This window comes from Peromyscus eremicus, unplaced genomic scaffold, assembly GCF_949786415.1.
Source record: "Peromyscus eremicus unplaced genomic scaffold, PerEre_H2_v1 PerEre#2#chrX_unloc_1, whole genome shotgun sequence".
Taxonomy (NCBI): Eukaryota; Metazoa; Chordata; class Mammalia; order Rodentia; family Cricetidae; genus Peromyscus; species Peromyscus eremicus.
The window spans coordinates 7,598,710-7,621,595 of record NW_026734288.1 but is presented as its reverse complement, the minus strand read 5'-3'; the positions used below and the strand labels follow the sequence as shown (position 1 = coordinate 7,621,595).

The 22,886-nt window shown below is 37.7% G+C and overlaps 1 protein-coding gene and 1 pseudogene across 1 annotated transcript; one reads left to right on the top strand and one right to left on the bottom strand.

Annotated features, from left to right (window-relative positions):
* Window positions 1-14,242: 14,242 nt before the first annotated feature.
* LOC131901017 (PRELI domain containing protein 3B-like) lies at window positions 14,243-14,884 on the top strand (annotated as a pseudogene).
* A 1,201-nt stretch (window positions 14,885-16,085) lies between these two features.
* On the bottom strand, window positions 16,086-21,032 carry LOC131900973 (zinc finger protein 431-like; the record flags this gene model as incomplete). Its single annotated transcript, XM_059252275.1, has 5 exons — window positions 20,967-21,032; window positions 19,132-19,258; window positions 18,875-18,935; window positions 17,648-17,718; window positions 16,086-17,494 (listed from the first exon to the last, which is right to left on the bottom strand). Coding segments are annotated over exons 1-5 (1,734 nt in total), but the record flags the coding sequence as incomplete, so codon positions are not given.
* Window positions 21,033-22,886: the final 1,854 nt, after the last annotated feature.

The window sequence follows — 22,886 nt, the reverse complement described above, 5'->3', positions numbered from 1 at the left end:
CAGAGATCCGCCTGCCTCTGCCTCCCAAATGCTGGGATTAAACGCGTGCACCACCACCGCCCGGCCCTCAATAAAATTTTATAGACAGAAATGAGCAAGAGTAGCCATCAGCAAATTTTACCTATTCTTTGACTATATGAAAGTAATGCTAAACTTGTCAACAGATAAGCAATTAATTTGGAAGTAGTTTTCAAAATTGTTAAAATGACTCATGGTACCCAGATATGGTTTCTTCAATGTCTGATCTTACTATTTTTCATGTACATGTGAATTGTTCACCTCTTTTCAAAATTGATGGAAGTTTAAATTATTTTAGTGAATAAAGTATATTATATTCATTAATATGATAGAAAACCTAAATCTAACATAAAAAATTGTATCACTTAACTTTGCCCCATTATTTGTTCCTCCAGGAAAAGTTAATTTGGATTCTATTTAACTGGGGCATGCTGGATGATTACTCTAGAAAAGACTTTCTACAGAATTTTTTAGTGAACTGACTTGCACAATAATGGTGTGGTCATATCTGATGAGAAATACAGGTCACAGCTGTTTGAAGATCCAGCAAACCTAAGCTTCATGATGGCTTCTGTGTCATTTTTTGGGTTTGATCTTGACTAGTTGCATGCTTGAGGGACTTTTAATATTTGCACAATTTGGGGATATTGAATTGATAGGAAATTTCTTGTAAATCGTTTATGACTTCTCCTAGGAGTTCTGCTTCTAAGCTTCATCAGGAAAGTCCTGAGCATACTACCCTTCCCACTTTTAGGGAGATACTCTTATTTATTTCATGGTCTTTCTGACTCTTTGGAGAATGTGACAAACATATAGAATCCAGAGGCTTCCTTTAGAGGATATGACATATTCTGAAACATCTGTCCCTGTACTTTCTCAGGGACAAGATAATCAAAACAAAGTAAACTTACAAAGGTCAACAAGATACAGTGGGCTGAAGGAGTTGGCCACAGATCAGATTGCAAACCTCTTCCCAGTGTACTCTCAGGCAATTATGTGGCACATACAGCATTAAAATAAAATTAGCCCCACAGAGAAACATATATTGAAAGGTAGGCAAAGAATGATATAAAAAGATGATAAAAGGATGAGGTGTCAGGACATACATTTTTGAGAAAAGTTAGATCATGAAGAGGCATTGTGCTGTCTATGATGAAGAAACACAAGAATGCCAAGATTAAACCTGTAGATAAATTCTATAAAGATATAAAAAATATTGTATTATGCCAGAAATTTAATAATATCTGCAACAACTTTTGCCTGGGGATTTTTCTTGAGCATTCTAACCATTAAGAGTTAATAATAAATTGCTTGGGACATGCCAAACTGCCAGACTGGCATGGAATTTTCATTTTTGTCTAGAGTCTTTGAAGCCACAAAAGTTATCAACTTGAGAACAGGCTATCATATGCCTCTAGTTTCTTAAAAAATTGGATTCTGTGGTTGAATTGTAAAAATTATTGTAAAAGATAACTTTTTATCAATGATGACTAAACTTGAGGAAACTTGATTGTAAAAGATAACTGTATTCTGCCACAGTTCATTAATGATGACTAAACTTATAATCACAGATGCACAAGAGAAAAAGGTTAAACACATGCCCCAAAACAAAATTCGTTTTATCTATGTCTGGAACAATGTGAATCTATCTCTAATTAATGAATTCTGTATAAATAATTAATCACTCTGGCTGCTAGTCAGTCAGGCTGCAAGATTCTCTGGGCAATAATCCCTGACTCATCTTACCCTTACTTACTCCTTACCTTTTCTCTGGGACCTAGCCACCTTGGGGGAGGCCTCAGGCATAACACTACTCTAAATGGATGTTGTAGTATTACAAGGGCATTGAATTGAATACAAAAAATAATTTACCATATTACATAAGTGAATTATTTGTAGGTCCTTAATCAATATTATAAATACTACAGACAGTATTTCCCATATCTCTGTTTCTAATCTTCCACTATTCCTTATCTGGTTTTACATTAACTTCAAGTATATTAAACTAAAAATATATTGTAAAGAGTGAACCTCAGATTAATGTTTTTGCTTATGTGTGTTTATGGGTCTAATGCCAATGTGTACTCTAATGCCTGCTGACATATTCCTACAATATGAGGAAGTGTTCAACAAACCAAGATACATTCACTGGAGATGGTCTACTGAACTCCATTGCACTAAGAAAACTGCAGAGGAAATATCAGTAAATGGATGAAAGGCTTATTTTTCTTATGTTTCTCTTATTTCAGTCATTAATGGTCAGAACATGTGAACAAAATGCTACTGATCTCATGGAAACTGTATGAACAAACTAGGACACTTGCTACAACGTGTTACCACTTCCATAATATTCTCTAACACATGGGTGCAGTCATTGTTTTATAGACATGTTCATTGTGCCTAAGATCCACCACTAGATATTTAATTGATGTAGCTTTCTGTGGATGACTTCATATGCTGAAATACAAATTTCTTTGATGAGTTGTATAAACTACACTGACATGTAAGTATAAGCCCACATGTTAATTGATTATTAGGGACTGTATTGGCTCAGAAAATTGGTATTTGTAGGTAGTCCTCTAATAACCATGACTTTATTGGCATTGGATAGAGACATAGGCTTCAAGTACCAAGAGTGGTTTCTCTCTTTTTAAGCAGATATTTAGTCCATTTAAAATGTAGCTTGCTGGGTGATGTCTTTGTATGTGCTATGAATATATATAACCCATTGGTTAATTAAAAATCTGCTTTGGCCTATGGCAAGGCAGCTTAAAGGCAAGCAGGAAATCCAAGGTGGGAGACAGGAAAGAGAAACATGGAGTCCTGCTGCCCATTAAACAACATGCCAACAGACTGGTAAGCATTGAAACACATGGCAAAACATAGATTAATAAAAATGGATTAATTTAAGACATAAGAGCTAGATAGCAAGTAGCCTGCCATATACAATAGTTTGTAAATAATAAAAAGCCTCTGTGTGTTTACTTAGTTCTGAGCAGCTCTGGGACAATGGGTGGGAGAGATTTGGTGGAACTAGGAGGGTCCAGGCAAGACCATAGAAATTTTCTGAGTACATTTGGCACCCAGATGTGATAGCAAAAATTTCCACCCAAAACCTGAGCTTTTAAAAAAGATTCTAAAGTGGATCTATAAACTTCTTCCTACTTCTGTCTCTTGGGCAAGCAGTGCCATACAGACTTAAGATACAGTATGGTGGGTTCATGGCATGTGGGCTAGAGCCCACCATGATGGGTTCTCAACATGGTACAATGTGCTGTCTACAAGCTGCACAGCATTCTGTGTGGTGGATTTACCTTTTTTTTTTTTTTCCAAGACAGGGTTTCTCTTTGTAGCTTTGCGTCTTTTCCTGGAACTCACTTCGTAGCCCAGGCTGGCCTTGAACTCACAGAGATCTGCCTGTCTCTGCCTCCCGAGTGCTGGGATTAAAGGCGTGCGCCACCACTGCCCGGCTGGATTTAGCTTTTGCTGCTATAGACAAAAAAGTTTCTAGCTATATGCTCCTTGATGGAGACATCAACCCAATGCCTTCCAGAGTCAGCAGAGAGCATGGCTCACAGAGCTGGAAGTAAATTACCTTCACCATGTTGGGAAGCTGAGGTGAGTGAAGTCAGCAGCCAAGGCTGCTGCTTTTCATCCTAGCAATGCAGTTTAACAGTTTAAAATCTCTCCTGGAAACAGAAGGATTATAGATTCACAATAAGACATATTCAGATGGATTAAAATTCTGAAATGTTTATAATGTGTGTAAAAATGTACATTGACCTGGGAAAGAAAAGGAATATATGAAGTTATAAAACCCCCTGAAAGGTCTTCAGATGTTCCAACATCTAAAATCAGCTTTAAAGCAACAGGGTGAGACAATCCATCCTCATAGACTACAGCCAAAATTTAACTATAATTGTTAATTTTCTCAGGATCCCCATAAGTATGCAAGTGCCCCATGAAGCAAGGAGTAGTATGAGAAGCTATGCCCAAATTCTCAAAATATTATTTATAAATCTTTTATTTAAAGGGGTTGGTTACAAATGCAATCCCCCTCTAAAAAAGAAAAGAGAAGTCCGGGCGGTGGTGGCGCACTCGGGAGGCAGAGCCAGGCGGATCTCTGTGAGTTCGAGGCCAGCCCGGTCTACCAAGTGAGTTCCAGGGAAGGTGCAAAGCTACACAGAAAAACCCTGTCTCGAAAAACCAAAAAAAAAAAAAAAAAGAGGATAGTATAGATATAATAGGATAAAAGGGTAGATTACTGAATCTACTTTTAAAGAGCAACAACTTGTTTAAAACATTTTACAAGGCTGGAGAGATGGCTCAGTGGTTAAGAGCACCAACTGCTCTACCAGAGGACCCGGGTTCAATTCCCAGCACCCACATGGCAGCTCACAACTGTCTGTAACTCTAAGATCTGACACAGCCATACATGCATACACCAGTGCACATAAAATAAAGATGAATTATTAAAAAAAAGGTTTAAAAAAAACATTTTACTTTGCTATAGAATTTAGTTTATTGATACAAATTTAAAATTAATTTGTTATATTGTATATATCTCTACTCTTATTTAAGGTACTGTGTTTAACAACTCACTTAAAATTGTAATAATTAGGAAATGAAGATTAATAGTTATCTAGGGTAATCAAACTTATAGTTATGTTAGTTAATTAAGTTTTTAGGTGTATAAAGGTATATTGCAATTAGGTAGGTAATCTTTAAGCACTTCAATAACTCCAGCAGCCAGGACAATTCCTGGATCTCTGCCAAACTAACGACCAGAAACCCTTGACTCTGTGTCTGCTCTGTAGGAAATCAAAGAACCAGGATAATGTCATTGCTTCTCAGAAATGCCCACGATCTGAGCCCTACTCCTTGAAGCCTACCTCCTTCAAGGCCTAGCTCAAGCCTACCTTCTCCCCCAGAAAGCACTAAATCCCCTGCCAAGGCTCAATGTGGCTTCCCCTGGAAGATTTATTTCTTGCTGTTTTATACTGGGACCAAAGGCCAGCTTCCTTCTGCCTCTTTCTGGTCTCTCTCTGCTCTCTACTATCTTTTCCAAGTAGTTTTTTCATCTTGACACCATGTCTATAGCTCAACCATAAAGGCACTGAATAAATGCCCCATAGGCTGCTGGTATCACCACAGCACTGGTGACATCACACGAGATGACAGTGTTCTCCAGGACACCATAGAATACCCAAGTATGGGAATGCTAATGTCACAGCCTTTGCCTACATGCTAACTATCTCATTTCAAGTTGTCCTTCACAGGAGCCTCTCCTGAGTTACAGGGGAAGCTTTTCAGTACCCACTCCTTCCAAAGCCAGAGATCTAGCAATGCTTCAATACAAACTTTTCTTTGTGAGGTGTTTAGGGCTAACTTTTCAAACATTGCTTAGGAATGGCTCTCCCCCATCTTAAAATTCATACTCATTGAGATAAAAAGGCTGCTGGGAAATTAGGTCAGGATGGTGGGGAGGAACGATGAATCCCCTGAAGTAAACAAAGACTTGGAGAAAATCTATTACTGTAATTAACAAGGCAATTCCAAGTAATTTATCTGATAATCAAGAGATATTTATTTCTGAGATAATAAATAGTCCAATAGGGGTTGGTTACATGATCCAGGATAGATGAGATACAATCTAGTAGAGAACTCTGGCTTGGTCTCCCATCCAGATTCCAGGACCATGTGGTACCCACAAAGGGCCAAAGACCTACACACATTGAGTCTTAAGAAGTTCCTTCTCAGCCAAGCTCCAGGGGCATGTCAGCCCCAGTGGAAGGTCTTAGGAAGGTGTGGCAGTTACAGGCTGTCACTCTAGGGGGAGTGTTTTAAGGTCAAATCTGGAACAGCTACCCACTACATCTCCCCCTTTTGTCTAAATAAGAAAATTCTAAATCTAATACAAAACTATTTACAATAGGGATGATTATAAATTATAATATAAACAATATAATATATATATAAATATAAAATATAAACAATAAAAATATTGTTCTGGAAGAATAAGGGATAATGACCTATACAAGATGAAATTACACCAACAGGAACCACACCAAACAAGAAACACATGATAAATTCAGAAGAATGTGGAGCATAGGTAAATGTCATGCTGCAGAGATCCTTCCAAAAGATGTCCTACCTTGAGGGGCCTGAATCTAACACTTAATATGTTCTACCTAAGATACAAGAAGATTGTAATTATGACTGTTATTCTCCAATCCAATCAAAGACCTGACAAGGAAGACAATAATACCTGAGAAATGGGAGAAAGACACAAGCAACTTTCAGGAGTCTTATGAGAGTAGACAGAGACAGCTGGCAGCCTAGACAGGCACCTAGAATTTCTCAGTATCATTGGTGCATTCAAATTGGCTACAGGCCTAGAGTATCTATCAGACCATTTTCAGAGGCAGGTTTTTTGAGAGACTACCCTTTCAAGGCAGAGTTAAATAGACACTTTTCCTTGTGTCCTGCTAGTACCAAAGAAACAGTATTCATACTGCCAACAGTAGAGGCAAGGGCATTTCTTCCCTCAATAGGCCAATTTCTGTGTCAAGAAGACAAACTTCCAAATGGAAAAGTCTCAGAAGCCAAACGTTCTCTGAGGACCAGATTGGTGCTATCAAGGGAAAATGCTGTGGCCCACTCAACATGACACAACCTGTCATCATCTTTGGTCACCACTCTTTTAATGATAAAAGCCAGAGACACTACAATATCAGAGGATGGACAAGGTATAATATGGAGCAAAGGAAGATGCCACACCAAATGTCACAATTAAATGCTATTGTAGAGGGCTTGGCTTCAAAGACTTGTCATTTTGCTCTCTTGGTGTGCTGGGGATGCCTGTGTCTTGCATGTACTAAGAGCTAAAACATGAGTCTTGCCTTCCATCCAAATTCTTGGTTTTAGAAATCTAGGGATTCATTTCCAAAGCCAGCCCCTGCCTGAATCCATTTTGTGAACTAAGAACAAAAACATTCTCCTGGAGACAGACTGAAAAGACAGATGAGACAAACAAAAGCAGGGAACACAGCTAGTGTCCCAAAGAGCAGAGTGATGGGGTCTCTGCTCTTGTCATCATGGGTTCTTCACTGACAAGGTTTTCTAGGTTTGGCCGGGTGCCAGTAACCTATTCTGAGGAATCATAATGGACTCCCCTAATTCCAAGCCTCATTCTTTTTGTCTCCAATTCTTTCTCTATGATAACCCAAGACACCTGTCAATGTGAGTGCCTGGATATCAGAAATTTCATTTTTTCCATGTAAAGGGACAGTAGCTGTCTCTCTGATGCACACAGAGATCTTGGCTGCCAAGCACTTGGCATAATCAGTTCTTACTTGGTGAAATGTTGGACCCATCTAACTAATACGTATCACTCCAGAAAGATGAAGGAAGGGAAGCCACAACTTCATGGTCTTTAGTCAGGGAGGGAATTAAACCAGGAGTCTTGAGTTCCACCTGACCTCTTTTGTCACTGGCTAGACTTGAGAAATAGTTTTGCCCAAGAAAGAGGTCAAAGCTAGAGGCTTGTGCTTTGTGCAAGAAGCATACTTGATTCCTGGTTGGGGATGTGGCTCTATGGTGGAAACTTATTCAGCATGCATGAAAAGGCTAGTTTCATGCTCAGAATTGCAGGGCAGGAGACAGAGGAGTGAGAGCTGCATAAAACCAAAGGGTATGCACAAGAGACATGAAGTTTAATAAGAGGAGTTAGCTCCTAAAGGTGACACCAACCAATCCAGTCACTTTGCAGAGAAGAAAAAACAGGCAGAGAGTTTTGCAGGGAATGTAAGGTACTTTTTCCAGGCAACTCCCACTGAGTCACATGCTGCAAATGCACAGAGAAAACTACATGTCATTGAATAGGAAGATTCAGGTTCGCTAGCCACACACACCCCTAGGCTGCATCCTGCCTTTGAGTCCTGAGGACCCCAGCACAAACCCTATATGCATCCTGGGCTCTTGTTTCTCCTCAGGGCCTGTGTGAGAATTCACATTGACCTTGGACACATTGCATTGCTGGTCCATGATGCTGGATCATGGATACCTGCCAACTTACCAGAAGTTCCTCTTTAAGATGCCCTGCCTGCCATTTTGAGTAAGCCCACATTTTCCAGTTCTCGAGGGACTGAGTGCCAGTATGTCAAATAGGTAGGGAATTTTAAGGCCCCACCCCATCTGAGGGCTTGCTGGTGACATTCACCTTGTTTGGCACATTCCTTTCTTCTAGTTCTCAAGAGCGGGGAGAACCCTCCCAGCTAGGTTTTCAAGTTTGCAATAATGGGACAAGAAGACAGTACATTGCAGGAATATCCTGAAGCCATGCTCCTCACACTGCAACTTGTCTGGCCAAGTGAGAGTGTCTTCTTTTTGTGACAGGGTATCAGGGAACTAACATCTTGCAGGGTCTTTTATTGTCCCATATTGCTTGTGTGGGTTTGATGATCCCATGGCTTTTCACGATTTGTTTTTTTGTAGGTGCTGGGGGTTCAAACTCAGGTTCTCAGGCAGGTGGAACAACAGATCAGACCCTCCACACAGCCCTGCAAATATCAATTACTGTCACAGCAGAAAACTTTCATGCTCTTTCTTGCCCATCCTTTTATCTGCTGTGACTACACTTGCTTTAATGCTAGGCAGTGAACTCAATTCTAACACAGGTTCCACTTCATCTGTAAATTCACAATAAAATCTGGATTATTTGGAGGATACTCATTAACTGGTTATTTTTTCTTCCCAAAAATCATTCAAGGTGTAGCCTGCAAAGAGTTTCAGGACTGTCTTTCCAGCACTGGGCAACACAAGCAGGCTTAGATGTTCAAAGTAATTCTCAATTGTATAGCATGAGACAAGCCTGAGCTATAAGAGACATTGATCTAAATCAGTGGTTCTCAAACTTCCTAATGCTCTGACCTTTTATTACAGTTTGCCATGATTTGTTGACCCACTAATCTATAAAATTATTTTCTATGGTACCTGATAACTACACATTTGCAACGCTTACAAACTGTAATATAAATAACTTTGCTTTCTGGTGGCCTCAGGCCAGTTCTGTGATAGGATCATTTAATCCCCAAAAGGGAGTTATGATACCAAATGTTGAGAACCACTGCTCTAAACTGATATAAATAAATAAATAAATAAATAAATAAATAAATAAATAAATAAGTAAGTAATCAGAACTTAAGAAAAATGGAAAGAAATTCTTAAATCAGGAAACATTGAAAAATAGAAAAACATAGTAGAAATACATTTAAAGAAAATAAATTTTTAAATGATACCAATAATTGACTTATTAAATGATAAACATAATTGGAAGAACATTTAGCTGTACTGACTTTGAAGCTCACTACATACTTCTCAGTAATGCCATTAACATGACTTTGTCCAATGGAAAGTGTTAGCCAATGAATACTGTAATGTGACACATGGAGTTACAGCCAATGGCCTGTGTCTCAAATCTCTCAGCTGATGTAACTATGTCAATCATGATTGGAAATATTTTCACAAGAGAGTTCTCTAATTGGAAACTGAATACTTAGTAATTCCAGCTATCCTTCCTAAACTGGCCACCCGCCAATTCTGTCTGTCTTCATTCACATGGAGTGAAATAATACATATAGAAAAATAAAGACAAAGACAGTCACCATGCCCCATCAGTCCTTCTTTGTAAAGGAGACCCCTGAAGTTCACTGCCTTAATCATCATTCTCTGACCTAGGTATTTTCTAGTCTGGTTACCCCTGCCATGTACACAGTAGACTGTTCCTACTCTTCAGATCTGAATGGGAAGCCATTTTACACACACAAATCTTTTTGCTGTTACTGGAATGGACAGCCCACTATATGACTCAGACTGGTAGTTATAGAACTCTGTGATCTTGCAGGCCTGTAATGAAAGAATTTAGGTAGGTTAATCAGGCAGATAAGAAGGGCAATGCCCTGTGGGACTACAGACAGGGTTCAAATCCACCTCTATCAATATAGGAGTCCTTAACACAAAACTTCTTTTCAAAAATCTGGAGATGCTTCTGTTGTAGAATTATGATGTCTTCATAGCACAACAGGACTTAATGTTGGTTGTGACCCTGCAATGGTCCTTTGAGCAGCATGTTAGAGAGACACCAGTAAAGGAATTTCTTTCCCATCTATATGTGAGAGTTTGGTCTTGACAAGTAGCCCTCTGGAAGGGCACCCTGTAGCATTAATTGTTAGAAGGTCTTGTTAATAAGAATAAACCTGGAGCTAGGTATTGAGGTGAATGCTGGAAGATCAGAGAAGCAAAACAAGCCATAGCCACCCCACCTTGCCAATTCCTCAGCTGATTCTGTTTCCTCAGACTGGAAACCTCTGTGTCCTCATCCGAATCTGTCTCAGCTGAACTGCTGCTCAAAAGCCTAAAAGCTTAACCTGCTCTAGTTCCTGTCCCTTATGCCTTAAATACATTTCTGCTGTCCGCCATCGCTTCCTGGGATTAAAGGCATGTTCCACCATGCCTGGCCGTTTCCAGTGTAGCCTAAACCTCACAGAGATCTAGATGGATTTCTCCCTCTCTAATGCTAGGATTAAAGGCATGAGTGCCACCATTTTCTAGCCTCGGTATCTAGTGGCTGTTCTGTTTTCTGACCCCAGATAAGTTTGTTAGGGTTCACAATATTTTGGGGAATACAATACCACCATAGTACCCCAATACTTCCACCTGATAAATGTAATTCAGTTGGAAGAAAACACATCAGTCACTGCCCCATCCCAAAATGGAAGTTAGGCTTAAACCTTCAGTGGGAGGTCTGATAATTACTGGCGGTAAAAATCAACTACACAATTTACGGTAAAAAAAAAAAAAAACAAAGAAAATAAACAGTTCCTTTCTTAACTAACAGCCAGAAGTGTCACTGGGATCCTGAGCATTTCATCCTTTACAGAGACCAAAGATGCCAAAAGTGCTTTGGGGAGCTCTGATCTCTAATGCTAAGTGATTCTACATGCCTTAGGAAGGAGAAAAGTCAAAAGTAGTAATGAAGGTCTGTTAAAAGGGCCTTTGTTCAGGAGAACTGGATCTTTGTCATGGGTACAGAACTAACATTTCAGTGCAGATATGTCAATCTCCTGGTCAAGGAATCTAGTCTGTGGAGCCCAAGAAATGATCACTCAGGACATTTATTAATCACCTATAATTGATTAACTGATTGTACAATTACAACCCAAACTGCAGAGAAAACTGGAAAACTTTACGGCTTCTTCTCTTTCTGTACTGTGAACATCACTGGTTGTAATATGTGGACAATGAATTCCCATTCTCATACAAGCACCTCTGCAATGCAACTCTACATTAAAAACCCTGGGCTGAACTAAAATATTCATTGTCCTGTTTCTTTTGCCTTCTCACTGAGCTGGCAAAATCCAGCCTGGAATGCCTAACACTTGGTTACTGTGTCAGGAAATAGTTGGTGGAAACAATATAAAGATAATCCCCAAAATTATGTTAAAAAATTGTAACAGGCTTTATGGCCCTGTGCTGCAGAGACTAAAGATTTGTATTAGAGTACAACAAGGAAAGCTCACACCTTTTCTCTCAGGCTAAACATCTTATACCTAGAAAATCACAGTCTTATTAGTCAGGAACACACCATTTTATGCAGGTCTTCTATTTTGGTTCAACTAGAGTAACTACAGTAATTTGGTTTCATGAAAGTTCAGTTCTTGAACCAGATTCTTGATTGCTTGATTCAGGGGCAGACAGTACAATTATTGACTATCTAGCACTGATAACTTCAGTACTCATTGCTGATATCATCTACTGTCATAGCAAAAAAGCTTTCACCTATTTTCTTGCACACCCATTTCTTTGCTCTGTCTAAACCTGATTAACATTATTCTGTCAACTCAATTATTGCACAAGTCCCTCTTTACTTGTAAGTTTCCAGAAATGCCAGAGTTTGGAAGACATTCATTCATTGGTTTATTTTTCTTACTCACTGACTGGTTAAGACCCAGACTAGAAGGAATGGTGGGACTATCATCACAGTCCTCAACAGCATAGTGAGGATTAAATGATCAAAGCAATTCTCAATTATTGTGTGTGAATAAAACCTGAGCTAAAGGAGAAAGTGATTTAATAAGAAAAAAATGAACAGTAACTGATAAAATTGCAAAGAAAACCTTAATGTCAAGGAAATACATATAATAAAATGTTTCTTTGCATACACACATGAGGTATTTAATTTTATTTCATATTCTCTATTAAGTATTTTAACATTAAAATTGTTAAAAAAATTTTGACAATACAGAAAATGTTGGGAGTGCATCATCTATACTTAGACTTGTACTTAGGAGACTGAAAAATTAGGATTATGAGTTCAACATATCCTTGACTAATTACTGACACACAAGCCAGGCTGGAAAACAATGAGCATTCCAAGGGAATTTATGAAAAATAAAACCAGGAGCAAAAACCCACCACCCTTTCACAGACATCCTTACTTGAAAATTATGTTCACATTCTGCCTCATATTTAAATACAAATAGACCACTTACATGATAACCATTATTCTATACATTGCAGCAGAAAAATACCACTCACTAAGTGAAAGCACAATAGAACATGAACAAAAGTCACAGAAGGAATAGATGAACCACAAAATAAAATTCACTAAATGGATTTGCCAAACATATAGCCACTTTATACATCAAATGTTGCAAAATAGAAGCCATAATGTGATCTTCACATCAGTCTTTAGTGAACATTTTTAGTAATTTACTTACTTCAAAGAAATGAAAAAGGGATGTTAGATTTTTTTCTTGAATATGAAGAAAATTGTGATGTCTAAAGTTTTACCAAATGTTTATATGAAAAGGATTTTTCTCTTCTATGACCTTTTCCCTATTTCCTAATATAAATATGACAAAAAAAGCTCTAAAATACTTACAGGGCTAGAGACATGGCAGTATCTTAATACAAGCTCATTCCCAGGAACAAAGTCAGGATTTTGAAAACTTGCAGTAATCAAAACAACAAGAAGTTCCATAGGTCTAATCTTCTTGGGAACAAGAGTGAACATGCACAAGTACAGAGAGATATCACATAATTAAAATTAAAACAACCCTTAAACTAATTTTTACTCATGTTTTTCTCCTGTAATTCTAGTCACAAAGGTATTGAGGAATCTAAATGCTTACAGAATTTCTCTGCATCATGTATTGGTTTGTGTAACAGAAAGCAAGCATGTAGGATTGACATCAGAGAAATCAATCATGTTCAGTTTGTGGTATTATTTGGGATTATTTAGAAAATGCTGCCCTGCGGGAAGAAATATGTCACAGTGAGTTGGTCTAAGAGTTTACCATTTCCCTTTTATACTTTATGCTTTATGTTGCAGATTAAGGATGGGAATGTTCAGTTTCCTACTGTAGCTGCCATGTATGACACTTGTTTTCATGTCACTTTCATTCTTACCGTGTATCAGTCTGGAACCAATGGCCAATTAACCACTTTCATATGTTCACATTGACATGATATATCAGAGCAACAGAAATGAATTAGTACACATTCATGAACTTTTACACATGGATTCATTATCTCATGTAATTGAAGTATGAAATCTAAATTAGTTACCATATCCTTTAAATTCATAATTCTTTCTTCCATGTGAATTTGCAGGTATAAGCCAAATACTGTTTGAAGAGATTTTTGACACCTGTGTGTGTCAAAAATCTTGTGTACTTAATGTAAGTGTGTTGGATAAAGATCTTACCAAATCTTTGTAATCACATTTCCTTTGGTATGAGTTTCTTTAGATCTTCAAAATCTAATGTTATATTCACATGCTTTAAGACAGCAATTATACACTAATAGTATTACTCTTGTAGGGTTCTTCTTTAGTATGTGTTCTTTTATGTATTCTAAGTTTACTGTGACGTTCAAATTCTTTACCACACGGATTACATTTGTAGGATTCCATTGCAGTATGTGTTCTTGTACGCCTTTGAAGATGATTGTGATGTGCAAAGGCTTTACCACACTGATTACTTTCACATGGTTTCTCTCCTGTATGTGTTCTTTCATGCATTTGAAGAACATTGTTTTGAGCAAAGGCTTTATCACAACGTTTACATCCATAGGGTTTCTCTCCAGTATGTGTTCTTTTATGCACTTTAAGATCACTGTTACGGCTGTGAGGCCGGCCAGCCAGGACAGGGCAGGACCGGTGAACTTATGTGCCTCATCGTCCTGGGACGCCGCGGGACACTGGGCAGGCGGCTGGCACCATGAAGATCTCGACTTCGGTGCACGTCTTTGACCACCCATGGGAAATGGTTACCACAGCTGCAATGCAGAAATACCGAAACCCCATGAACCCAAGTGTGGTTGGCGTTGATGTGTTAGACATGTCAATCCCTCTGGAAAGCTGCACAGCCATAGACTCCTCAGCACAGAGTGGGGCCTACCTTCCATTGTGAAGTCCCTTATTGGTTCCGCAAGTACAAAAACGTACGTGCAAGAGCATTCTGAATTTGACCCGGTAAGAAAGACAATGGAGCTGAAGTCCACTAATATCTCATTTACAAATATGGTCTCCGTAGACGAGAGGCTCACACACAGGCCGCACCCCCAGGACTCAGAGAAAACTGTCCTGACCCAAAAAGCCATCATCACTGTGAAAGGGGTCAGCCTCAACAGCTACTTTGAAGGACTCATGGCAAGCACCATATCTTCCAACGCTAACAAAGGCCAAGAAGCAATGGAATGGGTGATACACAAACTGAATGCTGAAATTGAAAAATTGACAGCATCAACAAGAGGAAGCATAAGGACACCAATGCCAGCCGCAGCAGTATTAGTAGAAAAATGACAACGGAAATTGGTGTGCAGCTACAGGGCCCCCAGGACTCTTCAGGCTGACATCACATTTATTTGTTATTTAAAAGATACTGCTATTTTAGGTAGATCTTTTATTTTATTTTATTATTTTTTTTTAATGAACTGGGGTAAAGCTGTGACTTTTGATCAAAAGATGGAGAGCTTCTAAATCAAAGTGATCGTCTGTGGTGGGAGTGCTTGAGGGAACTGACTAGAGGAGAGTCTTGTGTCCATGTGAACAATTAATGGGTTGGTCTGTTGTTGTTTAAGTACTTAGAAGAAAGCCATGTTGATCGAGTCTCCTTAGGGAAAAGCTTAGAGCCTTTTAGGTACAAGAAAACTACCTGGCTGTGGACCAACCAGAACACAGTCCAGCTGCCCTGACATCTAAAGAGTTGACTGAGGCAGTGAACAAGAACCACCTGCCTGAGGAACTCCCTTTAAAAAGAGAAATTGTAAAATTTCAAATGACATTAATTTCTATAAAATAACTTGCCCTGTTGGAAACCAGTGTTTGGATTTGGATTTAAATGATACTTTTAGAGTGAAAATTATCACTAAGATAATCTCTGACTCCAGGAAAAATAGTATTTTATTGTATTAACGGGTACTGTATTGATTTGCCAAAGTTTTGTGACTTAGTAAAGACATTCCCTTCTTGAATTTGTACTTTGTGATTTGCATGCTGTACTGTGGGCTGGTTATGTTAACTGAGAAAATAAAGTCATTACCTGAGTGTCCCATCACTCTTAAACAGAACCCTGAGACAAAAAGCAGCTGTTCACATCTCTTAGCATTTCGCATTTACTTAATTTATAAATTGCCACATGTCAAAATCATGATTTTGTAATTAAGACATGATATGTCAAGTTATTTGAATAAAATTACTTTTGGGGGAAAAAATCACCGTTACAAGGAAAGGCTTTACTGCATGGGTTACATTAATAAGGTTTCTCTCCTGCATGTCTCTTTTTATATACTTGAAGACAACTGGGATATGAAAAGACTTTACTACACTGATTACATTCATAGGGTTTCATTCCAGTATGTGTTCTTGTATACCTTTGAAGATGACTGTAATGTACAAAGGCTTCATTACACAGATTACATTCAAAGAGTTTCTTTCCAGCATGCATTGTTTCAAGTGCTTTAAAATGACAATGATCTGCAAAGGCTTTACCACATTGATTACATTCATAGAGTTTCTCTCCAGTATGTATTTTTACATGTCTTTGAAGATGACTTTGATGTTCATAGGCTTTACTACATTGATTACATTCATAGGGTTTCTCTCCAGTATGTGTTCTTTTATGGCTTGGAAGATACCTGTGTTGTGCAAAGGCTTTAACACATTGTTTACATTTATAGGGTTTCTCTCCTGTATGTCTCCTTTTATGTATTTGAAGATAACTGTGATATGCAAAGGCTTTATTACACAGATTACATTCATAGGGTTTCTTTCCAGTATGTGTTATTTCATGTGTTTTAAAATTACTGTGATCTGCAAAGGCTTTACCACACAGATTACATTCATAGAGTTTCTTTCCAGTATGTGTTCTTTCATGCTTTTGAAGGTGACTGTAAGCTGCAAAGGCTTTACCACAGTGATTGCATTCATAGGGTTTCTCTCCAGTATGTGTTCTTTCATGCCTTTGAAGGTGACTATGATCTGCAAAGGCTTTACCACAGTGATTGCATTCATAGGGTTTCTCTCCAGTATGTATTCTTTTATGCCTTTGAAGATGTCTGTTATGTGCAAAGGATTTATCACACTGTTTACATTCATAGGGTTTCTCTCCAGTGTGTGTTATTTCATGCCTTTGAAGGTGACTGTGATCTGCAAAGGCTTTACCACAGTGATTGCATTCATAGGGTTTCTCTCCAGTATGTATTCTTTTATGCCTTTTAAGATATCTGTTATGTGCAAAGGATTTATCACACTGTTTACATTCATAGGGTTTCTCTCCAGTGTGTGTTATTTCATGCCTTTGAAGGTGACTGTGATCTGCAAAGGCTTTACCACAGTGATTGCATTCATAGGGTTTCTCTCCAGTATGTGTTCTTTCATGCCTTTGAAGGTGACTGTAAGCTGCAAAGGCTTTACCACAGTGATTGCATTCATAGGGTTTCTCTCCAGTATGTGTTCTATCATGCCTTTGAAGATGACTGTGATCTGCAAAGGCTTTACCACAGTGATTGCATTCATAGGGTTTCTCTCCAGTATGTGTTCTTTCATGCCTTTGAAGATGACTATGATCTGCAAAGGCTTTACCACAGTGATTGCATTCATAGGGTTTCTCTCCAGTGTGTGTTATTTCATGCCTTTGAAGGTGACTGTGATCTGCAAAGGCTTTACCACAGTGATTGCATTCATAGGGTTTCTCTCCAGTATGTGTTCTTTCATGCCTTTGAAGGTGACTATGATCTGCAAAGGCTTTACCACAGTGATTGCATTCATAGGGTTTCTCTTCAGTATGTGTTCTTTTATGCCTTTGAAGATGTCTGTTATGTGCAAAGGATTTATCACACTGTTTACACTCATAGGGTTTCTCTCCAGTGTGTGTTCTTTCATGCCTTTGAAGAACACTGTTTTGAGCAGAGGCTTTACCACACTGATTACATTCATACAGTTTCTCTCCAATATCTGTACTTTCAAGCACTTGAAAAGTACTGTGCTGTGCAAAGGCTTTCCCACACTGATTATGTTCATAGAGTTTCTCTCTAGTATATCTTCTTTTTTGCAAATGAAGAGTACTATGATGAGAAAAGGCTTTACCACATTGATTAAATTCATATGGTTTCTCTCCAGTTTGACTTCTTTCAGGTCTGCAAAGATAATTTGAATATGTAACAGCTGTACCATATTCTTTACTCTTTTACATTTTTATTTTGTGTGAATTAATTTTACATTTCAGTGTAGATGTAAAGAGAAATTGGATCATAAATTTTTATCACTTTGCTTATACTTATGTTGTTCCCCTTCATTAAGGATTATTTTGCTCTTTTGAAGATGCCTATGATGTTTAGATCCTTCATTACATAGATCACATATATGGAATGATTTTCTCAATGAGATTTTTCATATATATGAAAAGAATTGGAAGTATTTAGACTTTTACCCCACTTAATTTCATTAATACCTTTTCCTATACCATGAATCCTACTACATTTGCTCAATGAACCAGGAGAGACAGAAGTTTTACACATTCCCACTACTCAAAGGACTTTTCTTCAGTTTGTTTGTAGACGTATTCCCAATTAAGCTGGAAAACCAATTATGTGTAAACTTGAATCACATTAAGCAAGTCTACTCAATATGAGACTGGTACATAACTTATATTTGTTTTGAGATGAAGAGGAATATATTGCTTTTTTCCATATTGCTATGTTCATATGGCTTGTACCCAGAGTGACATATGCTATACCTAGTAAATGAAGAATAACAAATAAAAAGTTTCTACATTGTCTTCACACAGCTTGACTTTTTTTTTCTCATATACATGTGATATAGGTTTTAAGGCTTCTTCACAACAATCCCCCCTTAACTCTTGACTCTTAAGACTCATCTCACTAAACTTAGCAGTGTCAGAAAAACTAGAGAGTAACACTAGCTTTAAAATAGAGTATTTGTTTATTAGAAGGTTTTGGACATACACTTATCACATATTTAATATGTATACCTTTGGTAATAAGAGTCATATGAAACTAAATGGGTGGGCAATTCCACACCATAGCTCTTAGAAAACTATGATTCAAATGCTCATATCTTTTAAGGTATTGATTCCTTGTCTTCCTTCTAAAATGAGTAACCTGCCAACACAATTCATTTACCTGCCTTTGATGTATATGGATTGTGAGCATTTGAAGATCATGAATGTAATTTAAGCTTTGATTATTTACACTGTTGCATTTCTTTAAAACTTTCAAATACAATAAAATATATCCAGACGCACCTTTGTATCAGCTTGTACATAAAAATTACCTTTCATGTCTTTGAAAGCTTTGACAATGTTCTTCAACTTCAAGATTTCCCCAATTGTATCCTAAAATATAGAATGAGAGAATTTATAAAATATTACAGGAATTGTGCAAAATTTGATTTACTATCTTCAGTGATCCTTAGAATCTTTCCGGGTTTTGGTTACCTCATTCTGCCTCATTCTCAATCAGAATTACAGAAGAGTATCAATAACCAAAAAACAATTTTTGCCTTAAATTAAAATATGAATGAAAATTTACCTATAGTAGTGAGGTTCATATATGTCTCCAGCATCATATCTTTGTAGATATTCTTCTGTGAAAGATCCAGCAATGCCCACTCCTCCTTAGTGAAGTTGATGTGCACATCATTATAGGTCACGGCATCCTAAAATATGCTGTATGTAAGTATGTCATACATTTGTATATAACCAAAAGCATGGCCCGTTGGTGGCCGTGCACACCTTTAATTGGGAGGCAAATCCAGGCAGATTTCTGTGAGTTTGAGACCATCCTGGGCTACCAAGTGAATTCTAGGAGAGATGCAAACCTACACAGAGAAACCCTGTCTCGAAAAACCAAAAAAAAAAAAAAAACAGTATGATGCCAATAACATTATAAATGCATGCTTCTTGACAATATAGTCATATAATTCTGGTGCTTCCCACTCTTATTCCTTAACTGAGACATTACAATATAATCATCAATTTATTTTAGAATGAAAGAGAATTGCCAATTAACAGACATAGAGACAAAAAACACATCAAGAGCACTGAGTACACATCAACGAAATTGTATGAATAATTACTAACTACAAAAACGATGAGTAAGTTTGATCTATTGGCTCATGCCTTTAATCCCAAAAACCAGAGAGCAGAGGCAGGAATATGTGCTTCTGAGTTGAAAGCTAGCCTAGTCTATGCAATCAGTTTCAGGACAGTAAAAAGTAAATATTAAGAACCTGTCTGCACAGCAAACATCAATCATATGTACAAAAAATATAGGATGAACTTAGAGACTGTTTCTTTACTGAAGTTGCTACAAAGAGTTAGGCATTTACTCCAGTTCTTTATTCATCTTCTAGAAATCTGAATTGCTCCAGCTTAAACAGTATATTAAGAAGTCTTACTATAAGGAACTTTTTATTTAAACAGTTACAAATAGATGATAACATGAGCAATATCACTGTTGATTATACATAATCAACACAGGGCAGGCCAGATGAGTCAGAAGTTAAGAGCTGTTGCTAGTCTTGTATACAGATGGGTTCAATTGCCAGTACTAACATGGAGGATCCCACAACTGTTCATTATTCTAAGCTCTTTTTGAGTACTCTGAGGGCCAGGCATATGTGCATTGCATATCTATGTATAGAGGCAAAAGAATCATTGTTATTGAAAAACAAAACAAATACAATGAGGAGGAAGAATGTCACACACCTGTAATTTAATTACTCAAAATTTCCAGGCACTATGACTCTCATAAATACTGCCAACCTGGAAATGAGAATGATATCCTCTGCCAAATTTCAAAATTCAAGCTGGAGTTAAAGTTAAAAAAAATGGCATATGCTTGACATGATTTATACATATATATATCCACGAATGTTGGACATTTCATCTCAGCATGCGGGAGCAAGAGTTGGGTGAATCTCTGAGTTCAAGGCCAGCTTGGTGTATAGAACTATGCTTAGGACAGTCAGGGCTATACAGAAAAAGTTTGTCATCAGAAATAAATATAAAAACATCAAAATTTTTTAAAAAATCAGGCTACCAAGATGGCTTAGAATTGAATACCAATTTGTTTAATTGTATCTTATGTGATTTAGTAATACCATCTACAATGTTGCTGAAGTCATGACAGCACAAGAAGTAAGCTGGCTGAATTCATTTCAAGCATAACACAGTAGAAACTTAGAAAAGAAATGAGTTAAGCCTATAGAGACATATATCATACCCCCAATAGAAATTTCATCCAGATAAGTTACTCCTACTTGAGGTTCTACAAGAACCCCAAAGAAAGCTGTCAAGGACAGATACATGTTCAAACACCTCATCCTATCTGGGAGCTTTTTATTCAGTTGACTAGATTCTTACCCAGGTCACTTTAGGTTCAGGATCATCCATGAAGAACATGCATTTAGTCACTTCCATGATGCTCATATTGTGCAACAGTCCCTACACTGTTCAAATGTCCAAAATCGCTTTTGACACTCAAGACAAATTCTTGACTGGGTCATCTTATACAACCTGAAAACAATTTAAATATTTCCAACATATAAATGGCACGGAAAACTCTTTCCCATTTCAAATGAGAGGAACTGAGACATAATAAGGAAAGACAAAAAGAAGACTGAAACCCAGCAGGGCAACCATTGAATCTGGTAGCTCTGTGTCAGAGACATGGGGCTTCATTTTCAAAGGACTTAGATGGCTCTCTTCCCACAAATTCCCATACATCTCTCTCTTTGGTTACTTCCACTCAGTATATGCAGCTCTCCTTGGAAGATGTCTCATTGCTTAAGTATCTCAACATGTTATGATCTTAAATTGCAACACAGGCTTCATCGTCATAGTGTCATGCAATGAACTTAGACAGTCTCCTCGCTGGAGCTCTTACCATACCAAACACAGATGCCTACAACAGAGCTGACCTGAAAATGCAGACTAAGAATGTATAATTTTAAATTTTGCATCATTCTGGTATCCAGAACCAGTTCAACATCAGTGATTCCCCCAAATTTGGCTTCTCAGTTGTGATATCCCCTGCCATGCTTGAACCAGAGTTGTGGCAGGCTTTGAATAAAGTTGCTTCCTGGGACTGGAAATCACTTTGCTTAATCCCTCTATTAATTGAGTGTATAGAAGGAGGGATTCTTACCCTTAGGGCACCTTGCTAGGCTTCCAAAGTAGGGTAAGGACCTTCTTTTTAATGGTGATACTCTCCCTGAAAGTTGCTGACACTTTTCAGCATTTGACTACCTTCTACAAATTCATAGTGCTGTTTTTCTCTACAACCCATAGACTTTTCATTTATTTATGATCCATTTCTTGATTTTTTTTAATGTAGTACTGAATGAATCATAAGTAATAGCTATCCAAGATAGTCAATAGTCCATCTAAGAAATCAGCCCCTTTATTTTTTTTTTAATTCTGCCTTACTCAATTTCTTGAGGAAATGGGCAAAATAAGAAAAGTTAGGGGCAAAATATCACATAAATTACCTCGATTTTAATTCTCCTGAAATCCTTTGACCTGTACCTCCACTGTTCATAATACTTTTAAGAGTACTTTATTCAATGTACTATAAGAATAACCAATTAAGCTCTGTGTGCAGCTTTCTATGTCCTTTGTCATCTAAATTTTGATGTGCTCAACATTGCCCCCAAAAGTCATCATTCCCAGGACCTTTGGACAACAAAATCACTTTTGGTTTATCACATTCTGTTACAACCTGCTTTTTCTTGCTCTGATTCAGTTTTCTACACAAAAGCACCTAGGTAACAAACATGTTTATTTGCCTCATTCTTCCAGATCACAATCCATCATTGTCAGTGTTTAGAATAGATATTCAATCTAGCAACTGAAGGCAAAAACCATGAGGAATCTTTGTTTCCAAGCTTTCTCTCTGACATAGTCATTGTCTTATGCCAAGCTTGTTGTCTTATCTAGTGCAGGCCAACATTCTTAGGGATATTGCATACTCAGTGGAAGGGCCATCACCCATAAATCATAAATCAACAAAATCTTTCACAGACTTAGCAACTAGGTGTTCTGATGGGGCACATCCTCAACAGATGTTCCCAATGGTGACTATGGGCTCTGAAATGTTGACATCTGAAAGTAAGTAGGACACAGAGAAAATAATATATGAGATTTTCCAAACCCAAACCCAATGAATCAACTACATCAACAACTTAAATAGCAAAAAAAAATTGATGATGATAAGAAGTAGCAATACAGATACACCAATGAATGAAGAAATACAAGTTTCTGAGATCAAGAAGAGAAAATTGA